We start from the raw sequence: 21763 nt of genomic DNA, 5'->3' as shown, positions 1-21763 counted from the left end.
GTCTGGGTCTGCTCCCCAGGGAACAATGCAGCACAACAATCTTCCCTTCACCCAAACCCAACGCCGCAGAATGTCAGCCTTCCCAATGGATCCCTCGCCCGCGGACTCCCCCTATGATCCCCACCCACCCGCAGCCCTGGTTCCTCATTCCCCAGCTCTCCAGTGTCAGAGAGACTCTCCCACATCCCTTGCCTCTCCTCTCCCTATCCTCCTCACTGCGCGAGTCTCAGTCCCTTCTCTATTCTATCCAATTATTTCAATTTGCACCGTCTTAGTTCACGTTTAAGATTTTATTTATTTATTTATTTATCTCTCGTTTTCTCTTCTTCCTGTTTTACCTTCTTCTCTCCCTCTCTCTCTCCCTCCTCTCTGTTCATTCCTTGTCCTCTTAAAACCACCAGTGACCGCATAACTTTAAAGCTCGCCCACAGCAGATTTGGAGCCCGGACCCAACCCCACTGATGAGCCAATGACAATCTCAAGCCGCAGCAATGGTCTGGGTGTGAGCCGGAGCTTGCTAACTCCGTCCGCCTCCTGCTCTCGGATCCCCTTCGCCGCCTCGTCCGGGAACCGGACATGGAGACCAGGGACAGACTGTGGCCTCTGCTCGGGGTCCTGCACGCCTTCCTGAGCCTGTGTCACCCTCACCCTGAACCCTGCCACATCCTCAGCCGGATCGGACACACCGTGCGCCTGGGAACCGTTCTGCCCACTCCACGGAGAGCTGAGCTTCAACAGGCGCTGCTGGAAGCTGCGGACTCGGCGCTCAGGGGGAACCTTCTACCCTACAACCTGAGCCTGGAGATGGTTCACAGCCAGGCGTGGCAACCCGACCCCCAGTCACTCCTGCAATCCATCTGCCAGTCGGTGGTGGTCCGGGGAGTGGCGGCCGTCCTGGCCTTCCCACAGTCCACGGAGCAACTTACTCAGATGGATTTCTTATCTTCTTTCCTGGAAATCCCGTTCATTAGTATAATGGAGCAAGGAGAGGTACTGAAGACCGAGGTAAGCAGCGAGAAGTTGCCCAACTTCAAGCGGCGCACACACCTTGTTTCCAAATTCAAGATTTTTTTTCTTTGTTCATTGACTTTAGGTCGAAATACTCACATTATAATGGCTTGGGTTAACAAATGCAAGGGGGCGTCCAGTTGGTGGTTACAGGAGGGACCGGTGGGGGACAAACAGGTTTCAATAGTGTTGCAGAAGGGTCAGTCACGGGGGAGGCCATTCGGCCCGTTGAGTCTGTACTGGCTTTGTGCAAAAGCAGTCTAGCTCGTCGCACTCCCCTGCCCTCTCCCCGTCTCCCAGGAAGTGATTACCTCCCACACAGCTCCCTTTTGAACGCTGGGATTCAATCTGCTCCAGCACCCCGGGCACTGGCTGTGCAGAAACGTTTGCTTCAGTGTGTAGGGGATAATGAACCGGTTCGTCTGCCCTTAGAAATCGAGAATTATTACACTTCTCAGGTTCGCAGAGTTTATTCCAGAGGATTTCATCTCATTTCGGTTGCCAAATAGAATTGCAAACGGTTAACTTTAGGTAATCCTCACCTAAAGGGCGAGTGATATAAACGAGGGAGAGACCAATTCCATCTACACGTTTACTATAAATCAGTTTGTGTTCTGGTTAGATTGGAATCAACAACCTTTGGGGGAAGCGAAAAGTAAACATTGGTTTTAAATAAATGAAAGTTTCATATTGGATAGTATAATAGATTGGACTGCTGATATAGATGAAGCCAATAGCCATTTACGGTAAATTTGTTAAAATGAACACTGCGCCGGTTGATCCGTTTACCTGAGCGTTGGAGATGTAATTGGATTTTTGAAATATTTTCTTTAGCATTAAGATGGCTCACTCCATCGCTTAACCAGTGTTCTTCCAATTTTATTAGTAACTGGAGTATCCGTTGAGACACTTCATAAGGCTACGACTGGTAAGGGCGGTTGTATATGGGGATATCGCTCGCAATTTTGGTCTGGGATCTCGAATACTTCACAATCTCCTCCTACCCCCCATCGAAATTTAGATTGATGTCCCCAGCAGTGGAGGAATGCGGTATGTCACTCTTACCCCGACACAGAGAGCGGAGGGAGGACTTCAGACCTCTGCGGCTCCTTTGCGATCTAAAACGTATGTTCTGTTGTAATTGGCCGCACAGGAATGTCGAGAGAGATCTTTCTTTAATATTCCATCTGTTACTGTTGCATCACACAACTTTGACTAGATTTTTTAATAGGCAGCATCTCCCTTCTACAGATTCGGTGGGTAAATGTACTGCCCAGTGTGGTACTGAGCTGGGAAGCATTGAATTTAATTCAAGGGCCTGTGGAAGTTTAACTTCAGACAAAGTGACAATAGGCACTAGATTTGCTGTCACTGTTCATTCCCTGGTCCTGATTATTATGCTGCAAAATTGACTGAGTGGGTTTCGGGCAAAAACCAATTACTCTCTAGACCTGAAGAACAGTGCTGGAGACTAGGTCGATTGTCTGCAAAAGACAGAGCATAGTCACCTTGGCATATCTGAGTAACTGGGGCCCCAGTCACCACGACTGAGCAGAAGTTCAACCGGCAATCTACCAGAACATTCCCTGGAGCCACTTTCCCACCTAGAAGGCACAGGTCATGAATGCTATGAAACATACTTACTGGGATGTCTGCACTTGAAGAAGGTTCACCACCACCTTCAGGGTCATCAGGAATGACCCATGTCTTGGAAATAAAATTGTAGGGAGTCATATCCCAGCCGGAGTTAGTTAGAGAGACAATACTTGTTCTCAAGTTTCTCTGCCCCTTTTCCAGAGTGTCAATAGCCTACTTGACTATGGGACATCATTAGATAATCCAGATTTTCTCCCCAAAATATTCATTTTCCAGTAGGAGTCCCCATGTTAATAGAGGGAATCCAAATTTATTTTTACACCTCCCACCTACCTGCAGCTCAGTGAAACTTGGTTAATAGTTTGGAATGCATGAACGGATGGCTCTTCATTAAACTGGTAGCATCAATAGACGTCACTAGTGTGCTTTGATTAACCAAGTAGTAGTCATGCTAATTGGTACCAAATGGAATTAATTGGATTTCTTTTAGGTGATAAAATATTGCAGCAATAACATGACGCGGTGTGAGTGATAAATGACCGGTGTGTTTAGTTTAGATGCTTTATACTTCAGTATTTCACATGCTAATTACTAAAATGCCCTTTGGCTTGGTTCCTGGTGCAGTCCTGGGGAAATGCCAGATAGTGTCATCATTGCAGTTGTATAGAATGGAGCAGAACTATAACTCATACTGCACTCACTTGTGCAGTGGTCAATTATATTTTGTTTTATTTTAGCACCAATCCATTGAGATGCAGTGTGACAGATTACACTATCCCGTGACCATGGACAAGGAACACCAACTAATACACCAGATTAACCTTCTAATCTGGGCTCTAGCAGAACATGCATTAAAAACTATAGTTTTATTCCCATATGTTGATTGTAATCTACCAAAGTTCCCCGGTTTCTAGGGAGATCCTAGTGGATTGGAAAACCACAAGTGTGGCATCACTAATTAAGAAAGGGGGGAGACAGAAACATTAATTGGCCATTTAAACTAACACCTGTCATTAGGAAAATGCTGAAATCCATTATCAAGGAAGTAAAGGCAGGGCATTCAGAAAATAACAGGACAATCATGGAGGATCAACGTAGTTTTATTAAAGGGAAATCACAATTGGCAAATTTGCTCGAGTCTTTTGAGGATGTAACCAACAGGGTGGATAAAGAGTAACCAGTAGGTGTAATGTATTTAGATCTCCAAAAAGCATTCAATAACATGTCACATACAAAGTTACTGTGCAAGATAAGACCAAGTGACAGATTTTAACTACAAAGGAGTCAAGATGTATGGGAAGAGAAAAGGAAAGTTGTGTTGAGGCTAAGATTAGAATGGCAGTTCAGGCTCGAGGAGCCAATTGGCCTTCTCCTGCTCCTGTTAGTTCTTATATCCTGACTCCCACAAGAGAACAGCATTTCAGCCAAATTGTCATTCTATTGTGTGTACCTGGACAATGCTATTCCATCTATTTATGGTGACCTTGATCCCACTCTTACACAAAACACCTTCCAGTGGAAGACATTTAGTAGCAATGAGAAACAAGATTTGAGAGCACTGAAGCCAACTGTAATCTTTTTACTACTACCCTAGCTGGGAAAAGCAAATGCCATGAATAAACCTGCTCACTGTGGTTCTGATTGATTCTGTATAATACCGATTAAGTCTGACTCTGAATGTTTCTGTGAAGCTTTCAATGACTGTGTGGCAAAGATTAAAATCACGATAAAGAATGTCCATGGCTGATCAAATAATCATTAATTTGTTTCTGTCTGCTCAGCACAATTTGAGATTAGATTCTCATTTATTATACTGTCACTTATGAAGATTTTTAACTATGGCTAACAGCAGCCAGTTGTTGTATATTGGCCTTTGTAAACATTCACTTTGGCACACACTTTGCCACTGCAAACCAGCTAGTTCCACCTTCCGAGAAACAAGAGACTGCAGATACTGGGATCTGGAACAAAAAATGTCACCTGCTGCCTGACCTGCTGAGTTCTTCCAGCAGCTTGTTTTAAATTCCACCTTCAGTTTATATTGGGGTTGGTTTATCAGAACTGGTACTGGGGCACTGTCAATAAACCAGGAAGAAGAAACTCAACCAAGATTCCCAATCCCAATCCCAATCCAAATTACTATCTGCTGGAAATGGGAGCCAATGTCATTGGTTGAGGACAGGATTAGACATGGCTGTGAGATCCACCATACTGTCTAAACTTGAACATAATGAGCGGCCAACAAATCTCTTGTGAGTAATTGTGAAATTGTAACCATAGTGTCAAAAGCCTCAATATTTATGCTGAGAGAAGATCCTGATGGGAAATCAGAAGATTTTCTCAAATACCCTGCTGATAATTTAAAGCACAGAAAAAGGCCATTTGGCCCAAGCAGTCCATGCCAGCTTTTATGCTCCGGTTGAGCCTCTTCCCAAATCTACCAGTATGACTCTCTATTGCCTTCTGCCTCATTTACTTGTCCAGTCTCCCCTTAAGTGTATCTGGACAATTTGTTTCAAGCACTCCTTGTGTCCAAATTTCTATCTTTCTTTGGTTAAAGAAGTTACATATTGTCCGCGTACAACCTGACAGGGTTAAGTCTAGTTGGGATAGAGGAAGAAAAGGGTCTTGAAGTACGAAACAGCAATCACTAAAAGTGATTTTTAAATTTTTCACCAGGTTTGTTTGACAGGCTGGTAGAGACATTCCTCAATACAAAGCTGCATCTGGGAAGGAAAGAGGAGATTTTGGGGATGGGATGGGGCAAGGATGGTGTTGTGAAGAGCGAAGGAAAGGATATCATGGTCTGAGAGGGAGATCTGAGGCACCGGAGATAACAAGGTGGTGGTGGGTGAATCAGATTATGGCAGTGTTATGTTAAGGTGTGTAGGTTAATTTCTTGAGTCTGGATAAACCCTCCACTCTGGGAGCAGTGTTGTAAATATTAATGCCTAGTGGATCCCCTGCCTCCATCTTTCCTTATCAAAATCCATACCTTTGACCCAGTTTTCCCTTCTCCCTCATGTACTCATCCAGTGTCTCCCTAAATGTATCTGTCCAGTTCACTAATGTAAGAAGTGGTTGAAATTAATTCTACTTTCTCACCGTTCTCCAGGAAAAGAAGTACTTTTTCAAAGCTCAGACAATGCAACCAAAAGTAGTCAAAAATATAAAAAAGCCTCTAAGAAATGGAAGTATACAATCCCCTTAAGAGATTTTACTCAACAACACTCTCTCCAGAGCAGACTGATCATCTACACTTTGCTCACTTGTGTTTTAAGAAAAAAGGGAGATGAAAACTGGTGTTTCTTATGATGTCAGATGTTCCAAAGTTCCTTATAGCAAATGAAATATTTTTGGAGGATAGATACTGATGTAGGGAATGGGGCAGTGGTCAATTTGCACACAGCAACTTACACAAACAGCAATCATATCATGATTTGATAATATCTTAGTGATGTTGGTTGAAGAATGCAGAATCAAACTCCCCTGCATCCCAGCAAAATTGTGCAGTGGGGTCTTTTATCTCCATCCGAGAGCGCATTTGGAGTCTGGGTTTAATATCTGGGTGGGGAAGTTCTCAACATGATACTGAGAGTGTTGGCTTATATCATTGTGCTCTACTTCCTGTAGTGGAGCCTTGAACCTACAACCTTCTGATGTAACAAGCACAATGTTATCATTACAGCTATCAGAAATGGCCAGGTTTTTATTTCCTGATCACACACAACCCATCATTTCTGGGTGTAAACTGTATCTAAATCTCAAGGAGAATGGGGAGACAGAATGGGCAAAAATATCAAAGCATCTTTTACCTTGTGAATCAGTTCTGGCAGCTAGACTGTGGGCTAGTTACCAGGGTTAACTAGATTTTAAGTTTTGATTTTGGCACAGAAAGAAGCACTAATACTAAAGCAATAAATATCTATTCAAACATTAGAACTAAATTTGTTTTGTAATATTAGCCTTATACAATTTAAATGCATTCCAAATCAAATAAAATTTATTAAAAAAACATTAGTGCACTTTGCCTGATATCTTACTGTTTACTAAAATTTTTCTTCATCTTGTATAACCTCAATTCATTTAAAAAAATATTTTCAAGATTTTAAGCATCACCTTACTGTTTTCTTCCTCTCTGCAGATCAGCATGTCTTAAAAATGCCACTGTTAGATAGATGTTACTCCTGACTATTGTGTTGGTTGAAAGTATGACTTCAAATCAGTCTGGGATTCATGGCAATGCCCTTTATAGTTCAACAGTGGCTCACATGAAGAATGGTTATTTGAGTGGGTTACTAGAAGGTGGCTTAACACATGGCAGAATCAGTGTCTTCAGGAGAAGAGGGGAACATATTGGGGTAATAAATATGGTCTCTTAAACTATTAAAAAAAATCAACATTCTTTGACATTTAAAAAGGTTGTGGTTTTGGAGAGGACTGTGTTTATTCGATGATGTCACATCTGTGGGAATTATTGTATTTGTTACCTGCCTCTGACCATCAAAACAGATGTTGTGTTTGTTAGTGTTCTGTAGTACTGATTGTTTGAACCAAGTGCACTTACAGTACTTAACTGATCATAAATGCAGAACTGCAAAAGGAAATGGTGCAATAGTGTAAACAACGTGTAATGTATACTTTCCCCGCATCATGCTTTCTAATCCAGAGTCCATGGATACTCCAGAGGCTATAATTTGCCCAACTAAGATCAATACAGACAAGACATCACAATGTGTGTGACTGTCTGGCTGGTTGGACAGAAGGTTTATTCCCATCCATCACTTTTTGTCTGTACTAAAAGAAATTGAGTGTCGTGGTTGTTGCTTTTGAGTTAGCCGACCAGTTTATGTGATATTAGGAGAAAGAAAATTGAAGTCCTGAGTCGAGACTAGTTTCCTTCATGTTTCTGCAGGAGGATTTCGCTGTGACATTGTTAAGATGTACAAGATAAATTAAAGCATTTTTCCAGTTCTCAGATTTTCTCTGCCTTGAATGATCCCAATTTATAATTACCTTTAGATACCTAAAATTGTATTATTGAATGTCATTGTCCCTTAAGCTTCCCATTTGACAGTCCAGTACCATTTTTCAATTATAATGTCATCGTGTATTCCAAGAGATGTGTGGTGGCTTAGCGAGAGGAGAAACTGCGATTTGAGCTTTGTCTCCAAACTGAGAAATCCACAGAGAGAGCACAGATGTTTGCACAAGATCATAAGACCAGAAGATATAGGAGCAGTATTAGGCCATTCGGCCCATAGACTCTGCTCTTCCATTCAATCATGGCTGATTTTTTTCAACCCCATTCTCCTGCTTTCTCCTGTTCCCCGTAACCCTTAACCCCTTTACAATCAAGAACCTATCAATTTCTGCCTTAAACACACCCAATGACATGGCCTCTACAGTCCTCTGTGGCAACAAATTCCACAGATTCACTTTCAATATCCAGTAGGTTACAATGAGATCCCCCCCTCATCCTTCTGAACTCCATTGAGTGCAGGTCCAGAGCCACCAAATGCTCCTGATACGTTAAGCCTTTCATTCCCAGGATCATTTTTGTGAACCTCCTCTGGACCATCTCCAACACCAGCTCATCTTTCCTTTGATTATGGGGCCCAAAATTGCTCACAATTTTCCAAATGTGGTCTGAAAAACACCTTATAAAGCCTCAGCAGTGCATCCTTGCTTTATGTTCTAGTCCTCTCGAAATGAATGCTAACATTGCATTTGCCTTCCTTACTACCAACTCAACCTATACATTAACCTTCAGGGAATCCTCAACTAAGACTAACAAGTCCCTTTGCACCTCCAACTTCTGAATTATCTCCCCATTTAGAAATAGTCTACACCTTTATTCTTCTTACCAAAGTGCATAACCCCAAACTTCCCTGCACTGCATTCCTTCTGCCACTTCTTTGCCCATTCTCCCAACCTGTCCACCTCCTCCTGCAGACTCCCTGCTTCCACAACACTACCTGTTTCTCCACCTATCTTTGTATCGTCTGCAAACTTGGCCACAATGCCATCAGTTCCTTCATTCAGATCACTGATGTATAAAGTGAAAAGTTGTGGTCCGAGCACTGACCCCTGCAGAACTCCACTCGTCACCATCTGCAGAATCTCGTGTGTCTCCACTAGTCAAAGGCAGCTATCCTGAAAAGGCCCCCTTTATCCCCACTCTCTTGCTTCTGCTAGTCAGACAAACTTCTATCCATGATAGTACCTTGCCTCTAACACCATGGGCTCTCATTTTGTTTAGCAGCCTTGTCTGTGGCACCTCATCAAAAGCTTTCTGAATATCCAAGTAAATAACATCCACCACCTCTCCTTTGTCTAACCTGCTTGTTACCTCCTCAAAGAATTCTAACAGATTTGTCAGATAAGATCTCCCCTCAACCAAACCGTGCTGACTTCATGCTATTTTATCATGTATTTCCAAGTACTCCGAAATTTCATCCTTAATAATGGAGTCTAAAATCTTACCAACCACTGAGAGGCTAACAGGCCTATAATTTCCTGTCTTTTGCCTCCCTCTCTTATTAAACAGGAGTGTCACATTTGCAATTTTCCAGTCCTCTGGGACCCTCCCTGACTCCAGTGGTTCTTGAAAGATCACGAAGGAACATAATGTGTAATATTGATCTTTTCCCATTAGATTAATCTCTACTAACCAAGTTCAAGATTTCTCAGATCTGGGGACTATTCAGTGTCCACAGGAATAGATCTGGAGCTAAAACTGTCTAACATCATCTACCTTTCCAGTGCTAGGCTTATTCATGCATGAGTATCCAGGAGCCAACTCTACAAATTAATACATTAATCAAGCACTCTGGTTTATTTGGTATGTCAAGCTGGCTGGGCAGAATCCAATAAAATTTTGGACACAGTGCCCCTGCCTAGTTTAGATATTGAATAGCTGAGTCAGACACATAGAGTGACTTGGTTCAGATTTCAATTGTTAACCTTGTTGTCTTGAAACCATCTCAGTCTCAGAGATGATTCTTAAATTCTAAGTTCTAACTCTTCTAAATTCGACTTCTTCTTGTTAGGTAGTCCCTTAGATTGAGGATGACTTACCTCCACTCCACTTTTGTGGGTTCTAAGGTGGTAAATGAGGCCAATGTGTGAACTGCAGACATTTCTACATATGGGGCAGGAGTGTCTGATGGGATGGGTGGGTGGGTAGTTTGTGAGGTGACCTGCTTCTTTCACCCATTCTATATGCATCTGATGCATGCACTCAAAGTTCTCAATATCATCTGGAGTGCTCCTTCTCCACTTTGAGTTATTGTAGTCTAGAGATTCCCAAGGCTCAGTGGTGATGTTACATTTCTTCACGAGGCTTTGAGCACGTCCTTGAATCTTTTCCTCTGTATGTCTGCTAATCTTTTCCCATGACAGAACCTGGAATGAAAGGTCTGCTTAGGGAGTCTGATGTTGACAATGTAAATGACATGGCCTGAACAAAATAACTAACTGTAACTAGGGTCTCAATGTTGGGAATGACTATAAGATATAGGAGCAGAATTAGGCCATTTGGCCCATCGAGTGTTCCTTTAGGACACTGATATTGGGTTGCTTATCCTTCCAGTGAATTTGGAGTATTTTGCAGAGACTATGTTGGTATCTTTCCAGTGCCTTGAAGTGACTGCTGTAAGTAGTCCAGGTCTCAGAAGTATATGGGAGGGTGGGTAATGGGGGGAGTGGAGGGAGGATCTCTTCTGGTCAGTACACTATAAGCTTTGTGCCAAGTTTGAGGTCTTGACTTTCAAATAACCCTTTCCTCGATGCACCAAAGGTTGTACTAGTGCATTGAAGGCAGGGGTGAATTTTATTGTCGATGTCTGCTTGTGCCATGAAGTAGCTCCTCAGTTCTCAGTGTCTCACCGTGAACCTTGGCAGTGTGATGCAGCAGGAGTAGGTTAGCAGAGGACCTTTGTCGTCTTGATGTCCTCTTGTATGCTTCAGTAAATAAGTCAGTGATGGCTTGGAGCTTTGCCTCCAAATGTGTCAAAATCAAACATCAGCTGCATATTGCAGTTCAACAACCAAGGCTTGGTGAGCTTGGTTCTGGAGTACAGTTGCTGTATAGAGTTCCCCATTAGGTCTAAAGGTTAGTTCTACTTCCATGGCTGGTATTGCTCCCTGCATCTCTCTTGGAGTTATCGCATGGTGAAGATGGTGTCCACTGTACCGCTAGATGGACACAATCCATATAGTGATTCAGGGAGAGATCTTTAGCCACTGGAAGGGGGTGGTTGAGGAGAACTCTGGTGATGGTAGACGGCAGAGAGTTACGTCTGTAGTTACCATAGTCACACTTTTGGCATCTCTGAGGTTCTCTGATAAATCCTCCCCTTCCCAGATATGGACAGTAAGATTGTGGATTTGTGACTGAAGCTCTTCACCATGAGCTTAAGGAATTCAGTGGCGATGCTATCTGCTCCAGAGGCATTGTGTAACAAACATCCTGTTTTGTCAGAAGGAAAATACAAAACATCATGGCAACATCTCTGGTGCACCCCCACACCTGCAATCTGAATGAGGGATTGTAAAGACATCCACATCACCTGCACCATGACAGATACCGGTAGCTGCTGGACTGACAACTGCCTCATCTGCAGCAACATCTTCATCCACCTGGCTGCAAAACATTAGCGTCAACAGATACAATGGCACAAGGAGGTTAATGTTGAAGTTCTCATGGACCGCACAAAGGCAGCTCTTCTCTGCCAGAGCTTCACAGACAACTTGTTAATGACTAACCTACAGGAGCTGTAAAGCGTCCACATTTATGGACTGCCCTGAAGTCCACCACTATTAACACCTGTGAAGAGACTCTTGTCTTTTCTACCAAGAACAACCAACTAGGAGATTGAAGAGTAATGACCTACAAAGAGAAACTCCATTTTTCCTCATAGGAAAAGAAATGTTCCTTCAAAAACCTGAAGGCAGAAATCCAGTTGAAAACCCATGACCTAAAGAACATTTGGTGGATGGAGAGAACACGAGACGTGTAAATTGCTGACAGCTATGACATCCGCTGCTTCTTCAGCGCAGTAAAAGCCATCTACATCCCAAACACCCAAGGTCCCACCCCACTGACTGCTGAGAGTTGGGTGAACTCATCAGGGATGGAGAGTTAACCAATGCCCACTGCAAGGATCTCTTCAAAGACCTCAACTGCAGAAGACCTCTATCCTTGATGTGGAAGCCCTTGACTGCATCCCACAGGAGCCTATTCAGGCCAACAGGAAGCCAGAAAGTCCACATCCCAATTAATCGGTGAAAAGGTAATAAACAATCAGTCAGCTTGTCGAGTACAGATAGCCCTTAGGTTAGGCTAATGAAGAAGGTGATTTGTTGTTGGTTATATGAATGCCAAATTATTAAGATGGATAGCAATAAGCTTGAGACAGTAAACAAGGATAATGGCGTGGATCTTAGAAGCATAACAAAATTAAGCAAGTCACTTACCTGGATTGATTTACATATATGATATGGAGCTGTGGGATATTACATATAAACAAAACGATTATTGGAAAGTGTGGTATAATTGGATTTCAGAGATAGCTAAGTGTATTTTGTGAAACAGGGAAAAGTAAATGATGGACATGTCGCTGGGCAGATTTGAAGGATAGACTCGTGATAACCTTTTTGGTTTCTAGTTAGGTGTTCAAGTTGTTGGGTAGGTAATAAGATTGGTGTCATTATTAAATACTTTGAAAAGATTTACATATGTATTGCATGGGTTTCCTCCCACCCATCTTCATCTAACTACATTAGTATCTCCTTTCGTTCCTTCTCCCTCAGGATCTTGCCTCAACTATCCCAGAAATAGAACTATACCACGAGCCTCAACTATTCCACATGGTAGCAAGACTCAAATTCTAACTATTTTTTGGGTTAAAGAAGTTCTTTGAGAAATCTTTGTTGCAGCTATTGATAAATATCAGAATTATGCTCCATTGGCAAAAACATTTTATCAATATTTATCCTATCAGAACATTTCAAAACTTTAATTATATCTCTTAGATCATCCTTCAGCCTTTTATGGATAAAAACCATGGCCCACTGATCCAAATCATGGTGGGCTGTGGCAAAACTGACCACATTCAACTGTTCCCCTGCAAGTGGGCCCTGAATGTATGTGGTGCTGGACAACTATTTACTAATATGTTTATTGGCCATTTAAAATTCAATATTTTCTGAGACTAGAGCCTGAATATTAAAGTTAGTGAAACATTTTCAATAAATTTCATTTACTCTGTAATGATGTTTTCCTCTTTTGCCTCGGGTTGTATATTTTTATCATTTCTACTGTGTTCTTTTTGACCTTGTATTCTAATTCAGTCTGCTCACCTCAGAGTACAACCATGAACACTTAGTGTGAGGGCAGAGAGTACGAACGAAAGTATTAAATTTGATTTGTAACAGTCTTTCTTCTCCTATCCTGAAGCTGCAAGTTTATCATGGGGAAGGGAAGGATGGATCAGGCGTGATTTGCCATCTTGTGACATTCCTGTGTGCTGGTGCTGGGGAAAGCAGGGTAATGCTTGGCTGTGCTACTCTTTGGAGTCAAATAACCTGACAAAGTCACTAGTGAGGAATAGTCATCTGGAAGGGGTTCTGAAGGGCAGAAGTGGAAGTTATATTCCAGCAAGCATCTGCGCCTTCAGGCGAGAGAAAAGTCGAATAAAGATGAGGAGTGCAATTTATACGGTGTTGCAAAAAGTAACTTTTTGTTTAATCTAAAAAGCATTCTGAATGTAGTTTGCAATGTATTGTGTTAGATAAATATTATTCATTATATTCATTTTACATGCATTGTTGTGGCTGTTATTTTAAAAGTGGGATATTTCAGCTAGCTTGGCTTTAATGGACAAGAACGTGGTTACTGTGGCCAGATCAGACTCTGGTGATAATGATTAGCCGAAACAAATCTTGGCTTTATAATGATTACTTTTGGAAGAAAGCGTAATTACCAACATGCTCCAGAAGTGTGTAATCACTAAGCAGCTAATAATATTCCAGCCTTGGTCATGATATTAATTTTCTGAAGGAAAATATATTGTCTCCACACCTCCTTATTTTTGAGTTAGTCCCCAAGAAAGTTCTCTCTCTCCTAAATTGTGTGCATCACAGATTCTCTCAATATCAACTTTAACCTTGGACCATGAATGATTGCCTTCAGAGACTTCAATTGGGATATGTGTTGTGCATACTGTGGCACAGTAGAAGTATCTACACCGTGGTAAACTTGACAAAAGTACACAACTTATAACAAATCCATGGAAATCTGTTTCTGATTTTTTTTTGGAAATACAGTAGTTACTCTTGAGATCCACAGTACTAAAAATTATTTCATAATATCCCATTTGGTACAATTACTCTATCTCAGTATTATTTATTCATGAGATGTGGGCATCATGCAAGACAAGGGCTTATAGGTCATTCACTATTTCCTTTGGAAGATAGTGCCTACTTGAACTGGTCATTGCAATAAAGTGCTCCCACAGCGCTACTATGTAGGGAGTTCCAGGATTTTGATCAACTAGATGGAGGAGCAGTGATGTATTTCCTGTTTAGGATGGTGTGTGATTTGGAGAGAAAATGGTGGTGGTAATGTTCCCATACACCTGCTGCCTTTACCCTTCTGGATGTAGAGGTCAGATGTTTAGGAGGTTCTGTAAAATAAATCTTGGCAAGCTGTGGCATGGTGTTTTGTAGATGGTACACATTGTGCTCAGTGTGTAACAGTGAAGGGCGCAATTGTTTACTTTGGTGAATGGGATGGCATTCTTTGTTACTGGATGGCGTTGATCATCAGAGATGCTGGAATTGCATTCATCCATATTATTCCATCAGATTCCTTGCAAATGGTGGGAAAGTTTCAGGGAATCAAGAGATGAGCTAGCTACCACAGAATACCCAGTCTCCAAACTCTTCCCGAGGCCAAACTGTTGACGTGCGGGTCCAATGAAGTTTCCTGCTGCTGGCAGGCTCTATGATGTTAATGACAGGGACATTCAGCAATGATAGTACCATCAAAGGTCAAGGATATGGTTAGACTTTCTTTTTCTCATGTTGGAAATGGTCACCACTACTGTTTGTAGCATAACCTGCTACATATTACTCCAACCCTGAACTTTAGCCAGGCTCTGCAGCACGAGACACAGACTGTTTTATTATCTGAGGAGTTGAAATGAAACTAAATTCTGCAGTGATCATCCTCATTTCTGACTTTACAAAGATTAGATAGTCAGTGAAGAAGCAACCCAAGGAGTTTGAAACTAGGACACTCTCCTGAGTAACTCTTGCAGCAACGTCCTGGGCTGAGATGAGTGGATGAATGATTATCTTTCTGTTTATGTCTGTGTTTACACCATGTACGAGTGGTGTAAACACTAACACATGATGTAAACACAGAAACAGAGAAGCAAGAGTCTGGGGGATTAAATAGTGGAAAGAGAGGAAATGAAGGGGCAGGGATTGCATCTCTATGCACTGGAAGGTGTGGGAAGAAGAGCAAGAATTGGAGGTGGTAGAAATATAGACCAGGATATAGATAAGGAACTGTACATCTAAGATGCAGAAAGGTCTGGAGAAGGTGTGTATAGTGGCAGCAGTACACTAGAAGTGGTCACAGGTGTAAAGGATGGTCTGTTAAACATGGAAGCTGGATAAAAGATGAAGTCATGGCATAGGATGTATAGGGAGAGCCCTGCCATCACAGGGGTAGAGCTAAGAATACATGGTAAGTTATGGTGAATGAAGGCGACTAATGCAGTGATCCCTGTGAACCTGTTAATAAACGTTCAATCATTATAAGTAAATTAACTGGAGGAATAACTGCCTTGTTTGTGTTAACAGTTAGTTATTTCCCTCACCATTTATATGGATAGTTCAAGCTTTTACTTCAATGAAATATCCAAAGGGTTCAGGTCACATTCCTGTTTGGGATCAGCTCCGCAGAAAGTTTACGATTTGTAAGTACTAATGACTGCCTGCACTCTACCTTGACATACAACAATGGCCAGGACTCTCCAAGTACAGGATTAAGTTGAACTTCAGAGGATTGTCAAGATGTAGTTTCAGTTCTGCAGCCCATAGAATGACAGTTTGATGTGTGAGTTTCATGAGCAATAAGCTGAGATTTTAAAAAGCTCCCGTTTCTTAATGTGAAAAGTAGCTTTTGTCTTTTTAATTCATACTTAATGTGAGATTCTTTTTTTCATTTATGTATTGGGATCAGAGAAATTCAGTTACAATGGTTTATAAATTGCTGGAAAACAACAGTGTGTATTTTCACATAGAATTATTATTTTTCTATTCCTTCGACCAATTTCTATGTCTTCCTACATTACACTTTCCTCTGTCACTTCTTGCCTGCTCACTTAACGTGTCTACATCCCTTTAGACTCTGAATCCCCATGGCAGCTCACTTTCCATTAGAGAACTTGAATAAATTACATTCTATCTTTTCACCCGTCATTATCATAGACCTTTGCTTTCCGTCTCTGTAACAGATTTAAAATCAAGTTCACTTATTCTAGCTTCTCCTCCTCCTCAGTTACGGCTGCTTATTTCTCAATTCTTCAACCATTTGGTTAAGGAGATACATAGTTTGCCTCAAATAGAAGCAGAAAATGCTGGAAACACTCAACAGGTCACACAGGAAGCATTAACACTGTTTCTCTTTCCACAGATGCTGCCTGACTTGCTGAGTGTTTCCAGGATTTTCTTTTATTTCAGATTTCCAGCATCTGCAGCTTTTATTTTGATTTTCACCATTGTTTGCTTCATTGCTAACCAGAAGAGGTAACCAGAAGAGGAGCTCTCTTGCAATCCTTGAGTCTCATTATTATGTTCGATAGAGAGAGGTGTGCTTCATTAATATGGGACATGACTCCCACTTATGGAAGCAAATGACTCTTGAAAATGTATGTATGGCATAATCGCCCTAAGCTGTGATAATCATGTCAGGAACATTTACTCTGGGAATTTCTCCTTGAAGATTATTCTATTTCTTTCCTGCCCCACACCTAAACTCTGATTTTCTCCAGTCTTATTTGGTCTTCAGTCAGCCACTAACCTGCCATCAGGCATTTAATCAATTCTGAGTGACGGACTATTAGTATGGCTGTGCCAAGTCAGATTACTTTCAGCATTTGTCATGGTTTTTGATAGAAATGCCGAACTCAATCCTGTCCTGAAGGTGCTTTCGACAAATTGACGGTTTTCAGCCAAGGTCACAGAGACTTAGGATTCACTGGTTTCTTGCTCTCCATGGAATAACTGACAAAGGGCTGCAGACCCGAAATGTTGCCTGTTTCTCTTTACGTGGATGCTGCCTGACCTGTTGAGTTTTTCCCACATTTTCTGTTTTGTTACAGATGCCAGAGGACCAGGTATATGTACATAACTATAAGAACTTTGTTTATAATGTGATTTGACTTCTTATGTCAACCAGTAATGTTGTTTCCCATCAATAGAGGATGCTTAATGAGAAGCTCTGTCATTGTTACTTGCTATACTAATCATCAATATACAGAAGAACCTACAGATGCTACATGGGAGACAAGAATGGGTTAATGCTGCTAAGGAAGTAACAAAGCAGCAACCAGGTGCAAGGGAAAGGAGGATAGGGTCTTCTAGAGAGTGGGAATGATAGAATGTGACGGATAGGTTAGTGACTAGGAAAATATGGGAGCTCCTTGTAGTCATTTTGTCTTTGTGGAAAGGATACAGAGAGTCTAAGGACTGCATGCATCATGTTACATCAGGTTTATTGTACTGATAGCAGCTCACAACACAGAGGCTGAAAACTATGATGATTGAGTGCATTGGAGGCCATCAGAGAGGGAAGGTTATGGGCAGTGACTTCCGATCTTCAAAAGGGTCAGCAGAGTAAAGGAGTGGTCTGGTGTCCACAGCAGAGCCAAACTGAGAGTTCCACCGTAAAATGGAGTGAGCACAAAGGCAAGGTGATGGTGCCAGGCTGGTACATTTTCCGCACTATTGGGTTTTATTTCTATTAATACCCCAAAACACTTATAATTCTCATTTTTTTAGAAGTTACACAACAGTCAAATACATTTTCCAGTGAAGGAACATAAAAGCTGGGTCCCCAGTGTGTGGAAAGGGAGCATGCAAACCGGGGCTCTGGGAAGTGAAATAGGATGACAGGAATGCATAAATGAATTACTGAAGTAGTTAATGGGTGTATTGGTCTATGGTAAGTTGGAGGGAGGGTACATTTGATGCTGTGAAATGTATGTGATATGCATGACTATGTATTGATTAAGCAAGTCTTTAGTTAAGGATGAGTGAGATTTATTATGTGAAGCCTATGGTGGAAGTCACTGATTGGGCTTATTTGTGATCAGTGGGGTAAACACTATAGAATTGCTGAGCATGCAGTTGCTAGATAAAGAATTGCTGAATCACTTTTATATTGTAGTATTGGGAGGATTAGAAAAGAAATGGATTTATGTTTTAAGTAAAACTTTATATTTGTTGACCTTTTATGTACCTGTTTTGTAAATTAGTTATTTATATAATTTAATATTGTATAGGGTTAATTGATAAAGTAAATTAATACATGTAGGTACTGTTGCTATGGATTTGTTACCTTTATTGCGGCAAACAGTGCAGTATATAAAACATAGAACATAGAACAGTACAGCACGATACAGGCCCTTCGGCCCACAATGTTGTGCTGACCTTTAAACCTTGCTATTACTATCTAATCCCTTCCTCCCACATATCCCTCTATTTTAAATTCCTCCATATGCTTATCTAGTAATCTCTTGAATTTGATCAATCTACCTGCCTCCAACACCACCCCAGGCTGTGCATTCCATGCCCCATCCACTCTCTGGGTAAAAAACCTTCCTCTGATATCTCCCTTGAACTTCCCACCCATTACTTTAAAGCCATGCCCTCTTGTATTGAGCATTGGTGCCGTGGGAAAGAGGCGCTGGCTATCCACTCTATCTATTCCTCTTAATATTTTGTACACCTCTATCATGTCTCATCTCATCGTCTTTCTCTCCAAAGAGTAAAGCCCTAGCTCCCTTAGCCTCTCCTCATAATTCATACTCTCTAAACTAGGTAGCATCCTGGTAAATCTCCTCTGCACCCTTTCCAATGCTTCCACATCCTTCCTATAATGAGGCAACCAGAACTGGACACAGTACTCTAAGTGTGGTCTAACAAGAGTTTTATAGAGCTGCATTATTACCTCATGGCTCTTAAACTCGATCCCTCGATTTATGAAAGCAAACACCCCATAAGCTTTCTTAATTACCATATCCACCTGTGAGGCAACTTTCAGGGATCTGTGGATATGAACCGCCAGATCCCTCTGCTCCTCCAACTACCCAAAGTGTAACACCTCACACTTCTCTGGATTGAACTCCATCTGCCATTTCTCAGCCCAGTTCTGCATCCTACCAATGTCCCTCTGCAATCCTTGACAATCCTCTACACTATCCACAAAACCACCAACCTTTGTATCATCTGCAAACTTGCCAACCCACCCTTCTACCCCCTCATCCAAGTCATTAATAAAAATCACGAAAAGCAGAAGTCTCAGAACTGATCCATGTGGGACACGGCTAGTCACAGCTTCCAATCTGAATGCGCTCCCTCCACCACAATCCTCTGCTTTCTACAGGCAAGCCAATTCTGAATCCACACGGCCAAACTTCCCTGGATCCCATGCCCTCTGACCTTCTGAAGAAGCCTACCATGTGGAACCTTGTCAAATGCCTTACTAAAATCCACGTAGACCACATCTACTGCACTGCCCTCATCAATTTGTCCGGTCACTTCCTCAAAGAACACTATCAGGCTTCTATTCAATGCATTCAAGAACTATGTGTACCATCTGATATGACTTCAGATGGCAGGTGCACTCTTGCTCCACCCCTTCCCTCCACCTTTTTATACTGGCTATCGGCCCTCTTCCTTTCAGTCCAGATGAAGGGTCTCCACCTGAAACGTCGACTGTCCATTAGTCTCCATAGATTCTGCCTGAACGGTTGAGATCCCCCTGCACTTTGTGTGTTGCTCCAGATTCCAGCATCTGCATTCTCTTGTGTCTCCATTTCAGCCTGGTGGTGTGTGGGTCTTTGCAAGGATATAGTCCCAGTCTCTGTCAGGCAGCATCTGTGGGGGTAAATGGACAGTTGACGTTTCAGGTCAAGACCCTTCATGTACTACAGTGAGCTCATGAAGCTGATTCTGAATTTGATACATCCTTTGGCCTATTATATGCAAGAATAATAAGTTGATTAACTTGTTCTCTTTGTGGGTAATGATACCACTGATGCTACATGTATTAGTACCTGCAGTGTCGGAATGTTATATAACTTATATCTATATAGTGCCAGAGAAAAATGTCCCTCAAAGATTCACCAATGATTATCAAGTACATTTTGACACTAACCGATATCAGATATTAGGATATGATGAAAAGTTTGGTCAAAGAAAGAGTTTTTAAGAAGACTCTCAAGGAAGGGAGAGAAACCGGAAGGGTGTAAACCAGAGTGTGGACCAAGACAGCTGAAAGCACAGCAAGAAATGATGGAGCAACTAAAATGCTCCAGGGGACCTGCAAGAAGCCAAAAACGAAGGAGATACAAGATAAGGAGGTTAAAGAGAAAGGAGCGAGGCCGTGGAGAATTTGTAACTGAGAGTGAGAATTGTAAACCTGAAGCAATGGTGATGCACAAGCTGAGGTTGGTCACCCTGCAGAGGAGTAAAGGGAGAACAGCACCTTCTGACCCAAGTGAGTAAGGACACAGACAGTAGAGTTTGCCAGAGCTCAAGTTTGGGAGCTGGGCTGAAGAGTGTTTAAATTGTCAATCTTAAATATGATACGGTCATAGATGAAGGATTCAGAAGTTTCTAAGCTGTTGTTACAGAGGTACAAGGAAGAGGGCTTATACATGGATACGTGGGCAAATATAGCGCCAAGGTTGTGAAGATCTGGTTCAATGTCAAACAATTTGCCAGGGGGAGGGATGGAGATTGGTGGTGCGAAAATGACACGTGGTCAGAGACAAATACTACACATGGGAAGAAGTATTCATTATATTTGATAGGTCTTTGGGGGGAATATCTGGGAAATAATTGGGAGATGTCTTCTACTTTTCCATTACTTGTATCACACCACCTTGAATCCAGATGCCATGTTTCCTGCTTAAAGATCCTACAGTATTATTTGAAGAAGAGCAGAGATCCAAGACAACGTTCATTCCTCTGTCAACATCATCCATTTATCACACCTACTGGCTCAGTTAGCAGCACTCTTACGTCTAAGTCAGATTTTAAGTTCAACAACATACTCTGAGCCACCGCTAGTCTATTACAGCAGGGCCTCATCTAACATCGCAGTTACATTCCGAGAAATTGTAATGTTAAGTAAAATTATCTTTTCCCAGGCCAAGGCCAGAGCAGGATCAGGAACCAGGTAAGTGACGGGATGAGTGGGGTTGGGACAATGATCTGAGGGTGGGAAGACAGTGGATTGCGGATGATAGAAGGTAAATATGGGACTTACCTTTGTGGGGTTCCAGACTGTTGCTGAAGTCAGTGCTCAATGACTAAGCATCTGAGTGCTGTTCCCTGTCACCTGGTAGCACCATGCAGGGTAAGCAGTGACGCAATAATGGCTTCGGGCAACAATGTGTATCTAGAGTCACGAATACTTCACAACATAATAACAAAATGATGATGAATGAAATGACATTAAGCAAGGATTGACTGTATAATGTGAGAGATGCTGTCTTTTCTATGGGATGTTTAAAATACATCTACTATCTCTCAGATATCCCCATTTCAAAATTATCCCTACTATCCTAGTCAATTGCAATGACAAAAAATAAATCTGCTCTTTATCATGTTATTAATTGTAGGAGCTTACTGTGCACAAATTGCAGCTACGCTTCCTACATTATGGGAGCAACCACACATCAAAAAGTACAGCTTTAAGCACTTTTAAATGTCCTAAGATTGTAAAGGCACTGCGAATGCTGATCTTTTTACCTGACCATGCCCCATTTTGGCACATGCCCCAGGTGGCCCCCACTGCTGATGCAGTAGTTAAACATTTCAGAGTGTTATAAACCCATCTAGTTTTCTTCAT

General features: G+C 41.9%; 1 protein-coding gene across 1 annotated transcript in view; it reads left to right on the top strand.

The window, feature by feature from the left end:
• Positions 1–576: 576 nt before the first annotated feature.
• Positions 577–21763, top strand: part of grin3bb (glutamate receptor, ionotropic, N-methyl-D-aspartate 3Bb) — a 59701-nt gene continuing 38514 nt past the window's right edge. Inside the window, exon 1 of the mRNA XM_052038273.1 lies at positions 577–1005. Within this exon, the coding sequence (XP_051894233.1) occupies positions 577–1005 (429 nt within the window). The remainder of the gene's footprint in view (positions 1006–21763) is intronic.

Source organism: Pristis pectinata, chromosome 24, assembly GCF_009764475.1.
Source record: "Pristis pectinata isolate sPriPec2 chromosome 24, sPriPec2.1.pri, whole genome shotgun sequence".
Lineage (NCBI taxonomy): Eukaryota > Metazoa > Chordata > Chondrichthyes > Rhinopristiformes > Pristidae > Pristis > Pristis pectinata.
Note: the sequence above shows the minus strand (reverse complement) of the source record. Positions and strands in the feature narration are given on the sequence as shown.